Source organism: Alternaria atra, assembly GCF_907166805.1.
Source record: "Alternaria atra isolate CS162 genome assembly, contig: 21, whole genome shotgun sequence".
Classification (NCBI taxonomy): Eukaryota; Fungi; Ascomycota; class Dothideomycetes; order Pleosporales; family Pleosporaceae; genus Alternaria; species Alternaria atra.
In genome coordinates, this window is record NW_025091319.1 from 3,942,348 (window position 1) to 3,954,588 (window position 12,241).

The 12,241-nt window shown below is 52.8% G+C and overlaps 5 protein-coding genes across 5 annotated transcripts; 3 read left to right on the forward strand and 2 right to left on the reverse strand.

The window, feature by feature from the left end:
- Positions 1–2,004: 2,004 nt before the first annotated feature.
- Positions 2,005–3,345, forward strand: ALTATR162_LOCUS1734 (uncharacterized protein; the record flags this gene model as incomplete). The annotated part of the gene is made up of 1 exon (XM_043309332.1): positions 2,005–3,345. The coding sequence occupies one exon, from the start codon at positions 2,005–2,007 to the stop codon at positions 3,343–3,345; it is 1,341 nt and encodes a 446-aa protein (XP_043165267.1).
- Positions 3,346–6,204: 2,859 nt separating this feature from the next.
- On the forward strand, positions 6,205–7,638 carry ALTATR162_LOCUS1735 (uncharacterized protein; the record flags this gene model as incomplete). The annotated part of the gene is made up of 4 exons (XM_043309333.1): positions 6,205–6,398; positions 6,463–6,482; positions 6,547–7,171; positions 7,227–7,638. The coding sequence occupies 4 exons, from the start codon at positions 6,205–6,207 to the stop codon at positions 7,636–7,638; spliced, it is 1,251 nt and encodes a 416-aa protein (XP_043165268.1).
- A 243-nt stretch (positions 7,639–7,881) lies between these two features.
- On the reverse strand, positions 7,882–9,178 carry ALTATR162_LOCUS1736 (uncharacterized protein; the record flags this gene model as incomplete). Its single annotated transcript, XM_043309334.1, has 3 exons — positions 7,882–8,166; positions 8,236–8,981; positions 9,037–9,178. The coding sequence occupies 3 exons, from the start codon at positions 9,176–9,178 to the stop codon at positions 7,882–7,884; spliced, it is 1,173 nt and encodes a 390-aa protein (XP_043165269.1).
- A 758-nt stretch (positions 9,179–9,936) lies between these two features.
- Positions 9,937–10,547, forward strand: ALTATR162_LOCUS1737 (uncharacterized protein; the record flags this gene model as incomplete). Its single annotated transcript, XM_043309335.1, has 4 exons — positions 9,937–10,005; positions 10,061–10,165; positions 10,217–10,301; positions 10,351–10,547. The coding sequence occupies 4 exons, from the start codon at positions 9,937–9,939 to the stop codon at positions 10,545–10,547; spliced, it is 456 nt and encodes a 151-aa protein (XP_043165270.1).
- A 278-nt stretch (positions 10,548–10,825) lies between these two features.
- Positions 10,826–11,869, reverse strand: ALTATR162_LOCUS1738 (uncharacterized protein; the record flags this gene model as incomplete). The annotated part of the gene is made up of 1 exon (XM_043309336.1): positions 10,826–11,869. The coding sequence occupies one exon, from the start codon at positions 11,867–11,869 to the stop codon at positions 10,826–10,828; it is 1,044 nt and encodes a 347-aa protein (XP_043165271.1).
- Positions 11,870–12,241: the final 372 nt, after the last annotated feature.

Here is a 12,241-nt window from a genome sequence, read left to right on the forward strand (position 1 = left end):
GGGCTGCAAGCGTCACTATGGGTATTGATGAGCTCCAGGGGCCAATCCACGGCAAAGGAACTGGTCAGCAAAGATGTTAGACTGTGTGAGTGGAGCAGGTGCTGGCCTCGAAGGCTCGAACTTCCTCACATGCATCCCAAGTGCATACGGTGGGCACCTGCTTACGATATTGCACCGAGCCCAGAGGGGGGCGCCGAGCGCTTGGGTTGCGAGTGACGATTGCACGAGCAGCAATTTGGCGATGCGGAGGTTGATGACGCCCGCGGACAGACGCAAGGCATTCCGGTTTGGCCGCCGACGTTGTCACTGCCACGCTACCATGGTGTTCAGATTTGGGATCGATTTGCATAAGTCATGCTGATCGCGATACACACCTCATCATCATGGTAGGACATGGCCCCGCCGTCGGATACAGTAGGCCTGACTCTTTGGGGCCAGACGTCGCAGGAGCATTCAACGGCCGCGGCACAATTTTCGCACTGCGAACGGGTCCGAGTCAATGGTAAAGTGCGCGAAGGCAATGCTATTCTTGGGTCCGGCGTATTGCCATGTCCACCACACGAGAAGTAGCACCGCTATGTAATGAAAACAAAACAAAACAAAACAGAGAGGTGCTATCTATGGGCGTTGAGCATGGGGCTGCCCGTCGTGCACTGCAAATTGTCTCCTGTCTACATAAATAAGGCACTGAAGCACTGTTCACAACCAAAGGAGCTCAGATGACAGCTGCCCATGAAGGCGCAGCGGACCAGTGACGCCGCTACTGCAGGCGCACCAAAAGAAGTCGGCAAGCCGGGTTGCAGGAGAGGCGACGCGCGATACGTGGCTCGCTCCCCTCGCGGGTGCAGAGGGTGGTCCCTGGGTGCGTTCATTGGCCTGGACATGCTGGGGACGCATGAAGGCGCTGGATTTGTGCACCAGCACTGCAGCGCTCTGGCGTCGAGAGTCATGAGTGGTAGTCACCGCAAAACGCGGGCTGGGAGTCGACCTTTATGACCCACTAACTGCAAGAGGCAGAGTTTTCATAGCACATGAGTGGATAGACGGACAAGTAATGAACCATTATTGCAGGTGCGGCCTTCGGATGGAGACGGTCTTGCTGGCTCGCCATTGCTCGAGAGCCCCTTCGCTGCTGCTAGGCCTCGCTAACGGTGTGTGTCGAATACACCCACATCACCGCCTTCTGCTCTCCCCATCCTCTCCCTCATCTCCTCCCCCGTCTCCCCCATCTCCCTCGTCCTGTCTCCGTCGCAGGCGTTGCTCGTTGCGACACAGTCCTCAAGCCCCAACGGACGTGCGCTTCCAATCTCGGCTGTCCGGCATCCCCAGCCCGCTCACCAGCATCACCCGACGCTTGCTCTGTCTCGCTGGCTTTGCAAACGAGCAGTGCTGCACTCACGGGTAGACTCGTCCGTCTGGCTCTGACACCCAACGCCTCGTCGCCTCCGCCACCTGAACACACGCTGCGTGTGCATTTTCCGGCTCTGGTTTTGGCTTGTACTGTGTATTTGGGCTCCGTTTCAACCTGCTTTTCTTTTCCCGCCCCGTCTCCAGGGACTTCGACTCTCCGCGACATCATCAATAACGTCCTCGCATCGCCGGATCTATTGACTTAGCCCCGGCCTGCCTGCGCTCCACCACCCTCGAGCTGCACTTTACCTGTCGACGCACACTTCGCATCCATTCCAGGCACTTCACCCGCCTACCACCGCCTCCGCGCAACCACCACCAGCGCGAGACACTGCTACCACTTGCCAAACACCTCCTGGCCGACGCATTACCTTGAATGAGCACATCGTTCTAGAGGGTCCGTAGGCTACTCTAGAGGCGGCGCGAACGAGAAGACTGTACGTCACCAACAACAAATCCGCTCGTGACACAGCTCACCACCGCACTCACTCAACCCTACAAGAGGTCATCGCTAACACAACACCAGGAGCCGTGCCAGTCTTCTCTCTGCGGCGGTCCGACACCATCATGCCCTCCTTCTACCCCCGGCATAACATGCCACGCCTATCTCCCCAGGAGTTCGTCCCCAGCTACCACTCTGCCTGTGGCGCATCATACCCACCGCAGCAGCCCGCGTACGCTGGCCCTACGATCCGGCAGCAAGATGATGGTTACGACTTCGCAGACCGCTACGGCCAGCTGGCCATCGCCATGCCACCCATGTATCCGCAGGCCGGCACCTACCTGAGCAGTGCGCCTCCCAGCCTTCCACCTGCGAGTACCTTCTACGACCCAATGGGCGCAACTACGCTCCCGCCGATGCGCGCGCAGTCCGGCCACTCTTTGGCAGAGGCGGCTATGCAGCAGCAGCGCGTGCACGAGTACAACCAGCGAATGAATCAGCCGGCAAAGGAAGAGAAGCCCGTTGGCGGTGTGTCGGCGAAACTGGATTATGACATGGATATCATGACCGACTTCGTCTGCGAGACAGCCCTTCGACTCATCACGCCCGGTCGCATGATGCCTTCGTCTTTCCGCAAGTGGGTACACCAGGTTCTCTGCGCCACGCGGCTGCCCTCAGCAACCATCTTGCTCAGCATGTATTATCTGTCCAGCAGGATGCCCATGCTAGCCCACGAGCCAAAGACCGACACCCACCTGTTCCGTCTCCTTACCATTGCGCTAGTGCTTGGCAGCAAGTTCCTAGATGACAACACCTTCATCAACCGTTCATGGTCTGAGGTCAGTGGTATCCAGGTACATGAGCTGAATGAGCTTGAGCTGGAGTGGCTTGTGGCCATCAAGTTCAAGCTTCACCGTGACCCCACGGAGCAACATGGCTGGACATCGTGGTCAGAGCATTGGAAGGATTACCAGAACACTGCTACAGCACGCTCTGGTCGCAGCAACAAGCTTAGCCCTATCGACACATCGGTACAGCGACGCTCGCTCAACCCCAACAAGCCACTCCCTCCTCTACCCATGCACCAGGCCTATACTCCACCGTACGACTACGTGCCCAAGTCGGCCCAGTCCGCGTACAACCCTCCGACTTATTCGCAGTACGATCCATGGCGGTCTGCTAGCGAACACTCTCCTGCGTCAGCACCCACCACGGGCCCGACTACCCCAGAGTATTATGGTACAACGGGTACTTGGGCTCCGGCTGAAGGTTACTCGCGTCGCACCATGTTCGGTTTCCCTCCCTTGTCTCAGCCCGCCTCTGCGCAAGCGCACCAGCAACCGTCCAATTACGGCCCACCCGCCTACTCCACTCAGTACACCCCGTCTGCTTGGAACCAGCATGGTCTCAGTTGCGGATGTGCTTACTGTGTGCAGAGGCACCCGCCCTACTACATGGCACCTGGTTACGGCCCCCAGGCTGTTGCCGTCTAATCATCTGCCCTCCATCGGCCGAGCATCGCAGCAGCATCGTCCTCCTGACCTTTCACGGATACATATTCGACATCCCATTTCAGCGCTTCATATGTTCAAAAGTTACTCTTCCGTTTCGCGAAGTACCATGGCCTACCTGAGCCCACTCAGTTCCGACCACTGGATACATTCGGCTACTTCGATTCCCTCAAGCCTAGACTACCGGACATTCTCAAGGCGCAACTGCCTCATTCCTTCCGCTATCTGCAAGCATATTGGTGCGCCTCCGGATCTCACGAAAACGCACTAGGCTTGCGATTGTCTTGCATGATAGATTTCACTGGTCTCCTTTCCTTCCCCTTCCTATCACTCTTTCCTAGTTATCACCGGTATTACGTTTTAGACTTTGGTTTGCCCATGGTCTAATAGGAGCATGTCAGCGAAATTGTGGGTTACGGCGTTCCTGCTTTTTTTTCCAGGTGTCATATCACACCTTTACGATTGTTCATTTCTCAAGCGCTGCCTCAAGAATGTTTACGGAGGTTGCCTATTTCGGTTTACGGATTTCACTTCTCCGGAGTCGGCTTTCGCTTTCAGCACGCGGAGTCACCCCTTGCGACTAATCCTTCGGCAGCGACCAAGGTCATGCCACCACTGGAGGGTCGCTTGTTATGTTCACGACTTCTTTCCTCGATCCTCGCCTTCCGCTGTAGTCGGGTTGTAATTAATGGCACAAGATCAGCGATGGGATTCGCTTTATTTCTTTTGGAGCGGCGGAAAAAATACCTTTTGCTTTATCTGGGTTCTGGACTGGCATTGTTTTGGGCAACGGGAGGGAAGATCTGTTTAGTGTATAACTGCGATACAACAAAATATCCTGATATTGGGGATACCATCAGAATGCGAAAAAAAAAACATCCTAGAAAAGCGACACAGGTCGCACAGGAAACGCCAAATCAAACTCCACTTCACCTGGTGATCGTAGTCCTTGTTCTGTGTTCAACTAAGTGATCCACCCTGCATGTGAGTCAATCCCATCCTATTCGTTTGAGCAAGCACTTCAGTAATGACCATTGCAGTTACACTGTTGTCGCAGAAGCGAGCCTGCTGGGTTTGTTCAAATATGAGATACTGTTTCGGCTACTTCAGCTCGTTTTAGAGATAATCTAGGTCGTTACCCTCGGTCTCAACGCCATCCGATCCCCGGATCCAAGTCCTCCGTCGCCCCGTAGATCCTGTCCCGATATCAGGCGTTAGACCACTCAATCTCGCAGTTTTCGGACTGGTGCATATTTTGCGCATGTCTTGGACATGCACCCTACATGTTACGTGCCAGCCTGTCAAATTAGGTGGAGAGGCACGGTTACGGTCGAGTTGACTATTTTGATTTAAAAGCACTTCGGATTTGTTCATATGTCCTACGGGAATGTGTTCTCTGTGGTCAAAATGAAGAGGAGATGCTCGGAGTGTTTAGTTTTGATCCAGGTGATGCTTGTCTCCGGTCAAGGTGTAGTCCCCGCACATTGTCGCCGAAAATGGCAATTCAACGAATATCATAGAGGGACGTACGTTAACAATATGCGAGAGGATCGGCATATCCCAGTTTTGGTTCCTATGGCCGTTCTTACAGGGTTGTTGGTCCACTCTTGGCTTGAGAAGGGCCATCTTTGATGCAAGCGGCTAGCCGGGATGGGGATTGGCTGAAGCCTGGGTGTGCGAGTGATAACAAGTACAAATCAGTGAGGGGTATCTTGGTGATTGTAGAGCCTAGAGGCTGGCGGATATATAAGAGTCTTCTAAATGTCTATGGGGTTAGCTGTGAAGGTAGCACAAGCTTCAATGGTTCTAGCTGCTGGGTTAATGGCGTAGCGTCTTCGAAGTGATAATACCGGTACTTCACAAGTAATATGTGTGGTCAGAAGCCTTGATGTTCACTATAGGATCTCATGTTGCTTTCCAGAGGAAGCTGTTAGGCTTTAGTAGTGCATACTGAACCAACCATACTATCATTCCTTAATTGAAAGTACGTATCGACGTATATATATTCTCCTCTGCATTAGTCCACTCGTACCTGATTCATGTTACCATTATGGGGGTAGCGCTGTGTACGTTGTGTCTTCGGGATTGCTATAATTGTATAACTGTTCTGTGCTCCTACGTTACGTACTTGCTCTCGCAAGTTCCATGCCGTCAGCAGGGCAATGGCCGATAATTTGTCCGTATAACATCTATCTATATATTTTCGCGCGCGCGGCGACATAACCATATGCAACTCGCACCTATTCCACATTCATCTCTCCTATCGCATGTTGCCGGACATATCACGCTCTGGTTCTGCGGACTTTAGCGGAAACCCCGCACAACACATGTACCAGTAAGACGAACGAGGCACCGCGCCACGTCGATTCGGCCGCGAAATAGTGCGTATTACGACCGCGCAAAGTGTACAAAAATTCTCGGAAGGGCTCGATTATGTTTAATTTGGATGCACCGCAAAAGAGTCGGACAAAGAGATAGGCCGCTCTTCCGGTCCCGATGTTGCTTTGTGGGTCGGCCAGTAGCGAGCATGCGGCATTACCAGAAGGATGCATCATGGCTTCTACGTGAACGGTGGTTATCTCCGTCTGGCGCAACTTTTTCCCGAAGTGCATTGTGGCTGTCGGAACTAGGGCGGACACGTGTGACAATACTCTCTCACTGCTTCGAGAGATCCTGCGTTTGGCCGTTTAAATTGAGTCAGGTGAACATACATATCTAATGTCGCGTCTGCCGCTCTCGTCTCGTGTCATACGCAGATTGTTCAGTGAATCGCGAAACTACCAGAAATTTGGGAAACATCAGAGTTCTTGGCAAACACCACACTTTAGTACGACTGTCAAGATGAGCTCAATAGGTGGTGCAAGTATTGGCGCAGGTCTTTACGCCGCGGTGAGCAATCCGGCACAGATTGCTGCTAAGCCTGAGGAAGCGGACGAAAAGAGACATCATTTGAAGGGTGGGAAGGGGTTTACGAACCCATGGGATAGCTATGTTGAATCGAGTGCTTGGGAGTTGCTGATCAAGGGCATGCTTTGGTAAGTCCAGTCTTTGAAATTCTCGCTGTAAATCTACAGACTGCAGGCTGACACTCCATCTTAGGCGCAAAATCACAGGTCAAGGTAAGTTGTGACTGTACGAAGTGTATATGAGACATACACTGACTTCGTATCTTCACCTCTGCAGCCAATAACCCAGACACAACGCCGCCCACGGTCCCAGTCCGCACACCAGAATTCCTTCCCTCACGAGAAACGCCAAAACTACGTGCAACATGGCTTGGTCATGCATGCTACTACATCGAATTTCCGAGCGGCTTCCGCGTCCTTTTTGATCCTGTCTTCGAAGACTGTTGCGCACCCTTCACCACGAAGAGCCTCAAACGCTACACACCTCCTCCCTGCGAAGTTGAAGACTTACCAATAGTCGATGCAGTAGTCATAAGCCACAACCACTATGATCACCTGAGCTACCCAACGATCCAGCGCCTGCAAAAGAAGTTCCCTGAGGCGCATTTCTTCGCCCCGTTGGGAAACAAGAAGTGGTTTGAGAAGAGCGGAGTTACACAAGTCACGGAGTTGGATTGGTGGGAGAGTAGGGATGTGAAATTGGAGGAGTTTTCACAAAAGGGTGAGAGGGCAGGTTCTGTTTCTGTGGGTCGGGCAGACGCGGGGAAGAATGGTGAAATAAAGGCGACGATTGGTGCGCTGCCTTGCCAGCATATCAGTGCGAGGACGCCATTTGACAAGGCCAAGACGCTTTGGGCGAGTTGGAGTGTGGAATCTGGGGGTGCAAAGGTGTACTTTGCTGGGTACGTCAGCTTCGTTTCTTGCATAGCTTGACTTCCCATGTTAACATTTCCACAGCGACACAGGCTACCGCACAGTTCCGTCTAGCATTCCCGCTACTGAAGACGACTACTCTGCTGCCTACTCTCACCTGCCCATATGCCCGGCGTTTTCTCAAATCGGTCAACATCGTGGCCCTTTCGACCTTGGTCTGATCCCCATTGGCGCCTATGAACCTCGCTGGATGTTCAGCAATGTACATGCTAGTCCCAAAGACGCGGTTAACATTTTCGCGGACACGAAATGTAAGAGAGCGCTGGGAATGCATTGGGGTACGTGGGTATTGACCGAGGAGGAGGTCATGGCACCACCGAAGGAATTGCAGGAGGCTTGTAAATGGAAGGGCATAAAAGGGGGCAAAGAAGGCTTCGGAGTTTGCGATATTGGAGAGAGCACTGAGTTTGAGTCTGGAGAGGAGGTGAGGAAGTAAAAGTGAAAGACCTTGACACTGTCGCACTGTATGATACCCACTGGCTAAGTTTGAGTGTAAAGGGTTAGGTTTAAGCAGGGGAGACAAAACTGTACAGTATACGCCTCGGAACTCTCACTCCATTATGATATTTCTGTAATTCATTGTCGTTATTCGCCAATCAGTGCGCATGAATATCGTAACGCTTGTCATTTATTCATCTTCCACGTCTTCAATACATGCCCTAGGCCTGTACCTAGAATCTTAAGTATCCTGAGTCTTCTGCAAGATGACCTTGATCATCTCATTCCCCAATTTGGTCGCCTCCGGGAACCTCGGCTCAAAGTATCTCTGGATCTCCTCAAACTTCTCCCGATAGCCATCGAAGTTACCCAGACTGACACGTGAGCTCCAGTCTCTGGCGGCAAAGGTGAACTCCAAGTCATCAGCGCGGAAAGTGTTGTCGTCGATAGCCGTGTCGATAGCTTCTTCGAGAAGCGTGGGATTGCAGAAGAGGTATTCTGTGATGCCGAGCCACATGCGCGATGGCTGGATATGTGTTAGTAATCGAGATCGTAGAACATGCAAAGTGAAGATGAACGAGAGTCATAAACTTACAGGCGTCGAGCAGATCATGTGATCGTAGGGTACTATACCTAGCTTCCACCAGCAGTCTACCATGGCGAGTAGACTAAGATGGTTGTTCTTGAGCTTCTTCTCCGGGATAGTGCCCAAGGCGAATCGGTCAAGCAGATCATCTCGCAGAAGTAGCTTCTTACCATCCTCGTTGTCGCCAAATACGGCCTTGCGTGCGGTATGAACACGTTCACGGAGTTCATCCCGCTGTCCAGCAAGCATAAGCTTGAACAGCTCAGTCACCGACTCAGCATACTGTTTAATCTGCTTCTTCGCATCTGGGTTGAGGATGGCAAGGCCTGCATAGACGTGCCACTTGTTGGAGTAAATGCGGAGGGTAATATTCATCTTGACGTTCTCAATACCGCCGACATAGCGCGAGCTGTCCCATGGGAACTGGTTGTTCGCAAACCATGCGCCACCCATACTGAGGAAGGCAGCATGGGTAACAGCTTGCGTGTCTGCTGTGATGCGATCATGCTGCTCAGCAGAGAGATATACGTGCTTCGACCCGAGGCAAGACATGACGTTCTCTACGAACGCGAAGTCGGCATCTGAAGCCCGGTATTTGATCAGGACCAACGGCTGCCCTTTGGGGTCTATGCCGGGTCCATGGAGAGAGTGCACCGACACGATGCTAACGTCCTTGGGAAGATGTTTGTCAAAAGCCTCCATTTCTGGGGCTTTGCATGAGGTCTGACCGCCGACTATGGCGCCAACCTTTGTAGCTGAACGCAGGAATGAGTTAGCGGCAACATGGATTAGTAGCAGGAGACGGCGTACAGGGGCCGAAAGTCTTTACGACGGCATCGATGTTCTTCGCCTCGACGCTGTAGATGATGAAGTCGCTGCAACGAGACACGAGATGACCACTTTGCATGATCTCAACGTTGGACTGGCGCAGTCTCAGCATGCGTTCATTCATTATGATATATAAAAGTGCTATCCTACAAAGTCCCGAAACTCTTCTACCAATGTATCGAACTTGTCCGGCAAATCGCAGGCGTGAACCCTTCAAAGACAGCATGTCAGCGTGTTCGATGGAGAGGAGTCGATCTGTGAGGCAACTGGTTAGCAAAGTTCGTGCCATAGTAATGAACAATGCGATATAGTTGGTTGTAGTTCAGAGGTGTATAAAATTAGGTAGCGAGAATTCACATCATGGACGGCAACATGCCCAATTACTGCAAACCAAGACGGCAACAGTGTGGACATGCGCCGTACTCGAGCCAAATGCACTCACGGTCATCATAACAGGGGAAGGGTATGTGAGAGGATGAAGGACTTACCATTTGTACAAGGCACTGGAGCTTGGAGCTATCACCAGTCGCGCGAATGCACTCACTTCCATCCGGCTGTGCTCAAGCGGCGGGCATACATCTTGCCCATGTCGCCCATGCCGATGATACCGACGCTCTTGCAGTCGTCCATGATTGTTGTTGTGTTGCACGCTCCTATGCGTGAGTGAGGTGGAGGAAGTCAGCCCATTGCAAAGCGATGGAGGATCTAGAGGTCGCTTGCGGCTGCCAAAGAAAAGTTAAGTAGTCGGGCTTGGCGCGCTAAGCACGGTGTTTAGTTCCTCCGACACAAGCGAAATTCATCGCCCACCAAAAGTTCGACCTCACGATCGCCGACAGCGTTACGAACCGCCAGTCACGTCAAGAATCCCTCAAAACCGCCAACATGCCTCCCAAGCAGAAGGTCGCCCGCGCTCCCCAGGAGAACATCCAACTCGGACCCCAGGTCCGCGAGGTTCGTGAACAACAGGCATTGGAAGACGAGACAAGATGAACTGACAGCCGCGCAGGGTGAGCTTGTCTTCGGTGTCGCCCGTATCTTCGCTTCCTTCAACGACACCTTCGTCCACATCACCGATCTTTCTGGCCGCGAAACCATCTCCCGTGTCACCGGTGTAAGTGCAGACGTACGAACTGCATGTGACACGCACTAACTAGTAGAAAAGGGCATGAAGGTCAAGGCCGATCGTGACGAGAGCTCTCCCTACGCCGCCATGTTGGCAGCCCAGGATGTTGCTGCCCGCTGCAAGGGTAAGACGGTCTGGAATTGACTGGTTGGAGCAAAAACTAACATGAGCAGAACTCGGTATCACCGCTCTCCACGTCAAGATCCGAGCCACCGGTGGTAACGGTACCAAGACCCCCGGCCCCGGTGCCCAGTCCGCTCTCCGCGCTCTTGCCCGTGCTGGCATGCGCATTGGACGTATCGAGGACGTTACCCCTACCCCGTCCGACTCCACCAGAAGGAAGGGTGGTCGCCGTGGTCGTCGTCTCTGAGCATGTGCGCAAGTCTTTTGCTCAGTGGTGGAATTTGGCATGGCATGGTATGCACGATTTATGGTTTAATGACCACAATCAAATAAAGTCGCGGGGAACGGCGAATCGCCTGGTCTCCTTGTTGAACTTGGCTTCTCCTGCGAGGTAGTCAAGCGGAATCAACAGAATCCTTTTTAGTTCGAAAAGGTTTCCCGACAATGAAGTGCTTACTGCTGTGTTGATCAAGAGGTTTATACATTACGATTACGACTGCTTTGGGTATATTGTGATGGGCCATGTTAAATGTCGACGACTTGGACGGGGTTGCCCAACTTCCCTGTGTTTCCAATTGTTTGGGCTGCATTGACCATGATTGTGTTTGGACTTTGTCCACCCCACACGCGATCCCACAGCAGCTCTCTCATCCCACGGTATGCGACCCTAACAATGTTCCACCACAGCTTTGGATTGAGTAGGCCTCTTGTCCACTTTGACTTTATGGAAAGTCCTCGCACATAGGCATCATGAGCTTTATCCCAATGAACTACAGTCTGCCCAGCTCCCAAATGGACATGACCGAAGACATGCAATGTAGGCTTTACCCGTTTGACCTCAGCAAAGAGATGCTCACAGCCAATTCCTGTGGGTAATGACAAATCCAGATGGTGTTTCGGCGGTGTATGTGTGATCAAGATGTCGATATCCTCAGGTACAGTTTCTGACCAGGCGTCTCGACCTCTTTCATACTGAAAAGCATGAACGTTCGTAGGTCCACATGCTGGAATTTGCGGCGCGCCGTAGATCCGTATCCTTCTCTGGTTTTGTTCCGCCGCAAGCAAGGGCGTCGTTGCATTTGTCTGATCACCGTCCCTAGGCTCGACCTTGATCGTAAGACTCAACCGCCGATGCTGCAAGTAGTGCACTCTCTTCCAGTCCAGCTTCCCAGCTCTCTGCTCCTCCGACAGCGAAGGCCGCGTCCTTGGGTCCAGAAAGGTATCATGGTTTCCACTAATGACGACAATCTCCTTATGCGGCAGCGAATTCAGCCAGTCGATTTGTTTCTGTATCTCCGCCACGCTTCCATCATTTGTCATATCCCCGGCATGGATGAGTAGATCGCCTTCCGGTACATCCTCTGGTATGTGATTGTGCGTGTCCGAGATACAGACGACTCGAACGGGTGGTTGCTGTGAGGGTTTCGGGGTTGAGCGCAGGTACGTGAGAAGGTGGTACGAATGGTAGAGGAGCAGCTTTACGGGGGCTCGGAGGAATAGAGCGAGGAAGGGCGTTGGTTCGAATTCCGATTCGGGACTATACCAAGGATTGATATGCGTGAGAAGCATTGCCGGAGGGCGAGAGGCCCGTTGTCTGTCACACAATTTAGTAGTGAGCAGATGGATGACAACATGCGACGCGCTCAGCGACCAGGGTCCATGTTCGCGTGGCTTCCTAGTGTGGCTGTGCGGACCGCGGCTTCCTTTAAGGCATACTCCCGACTCCCCTCCACCACAATTAGGCTTGTCTCTCGTGGCACCAGACGAGCTCGACCCCTCAGCCACCATTGCAGCCTCCATCATGTATTGCAAAACGCCATCGTGTTATCATTTTGACCGGATTCCACTGCCCTAGCCTGTTCGATTGGCCCTATGATGTGCAGACGGCCTTCAGCTCGAGACCATGGGGGCAGTGTTCATTACAGATCAGGCTGCGCGCGC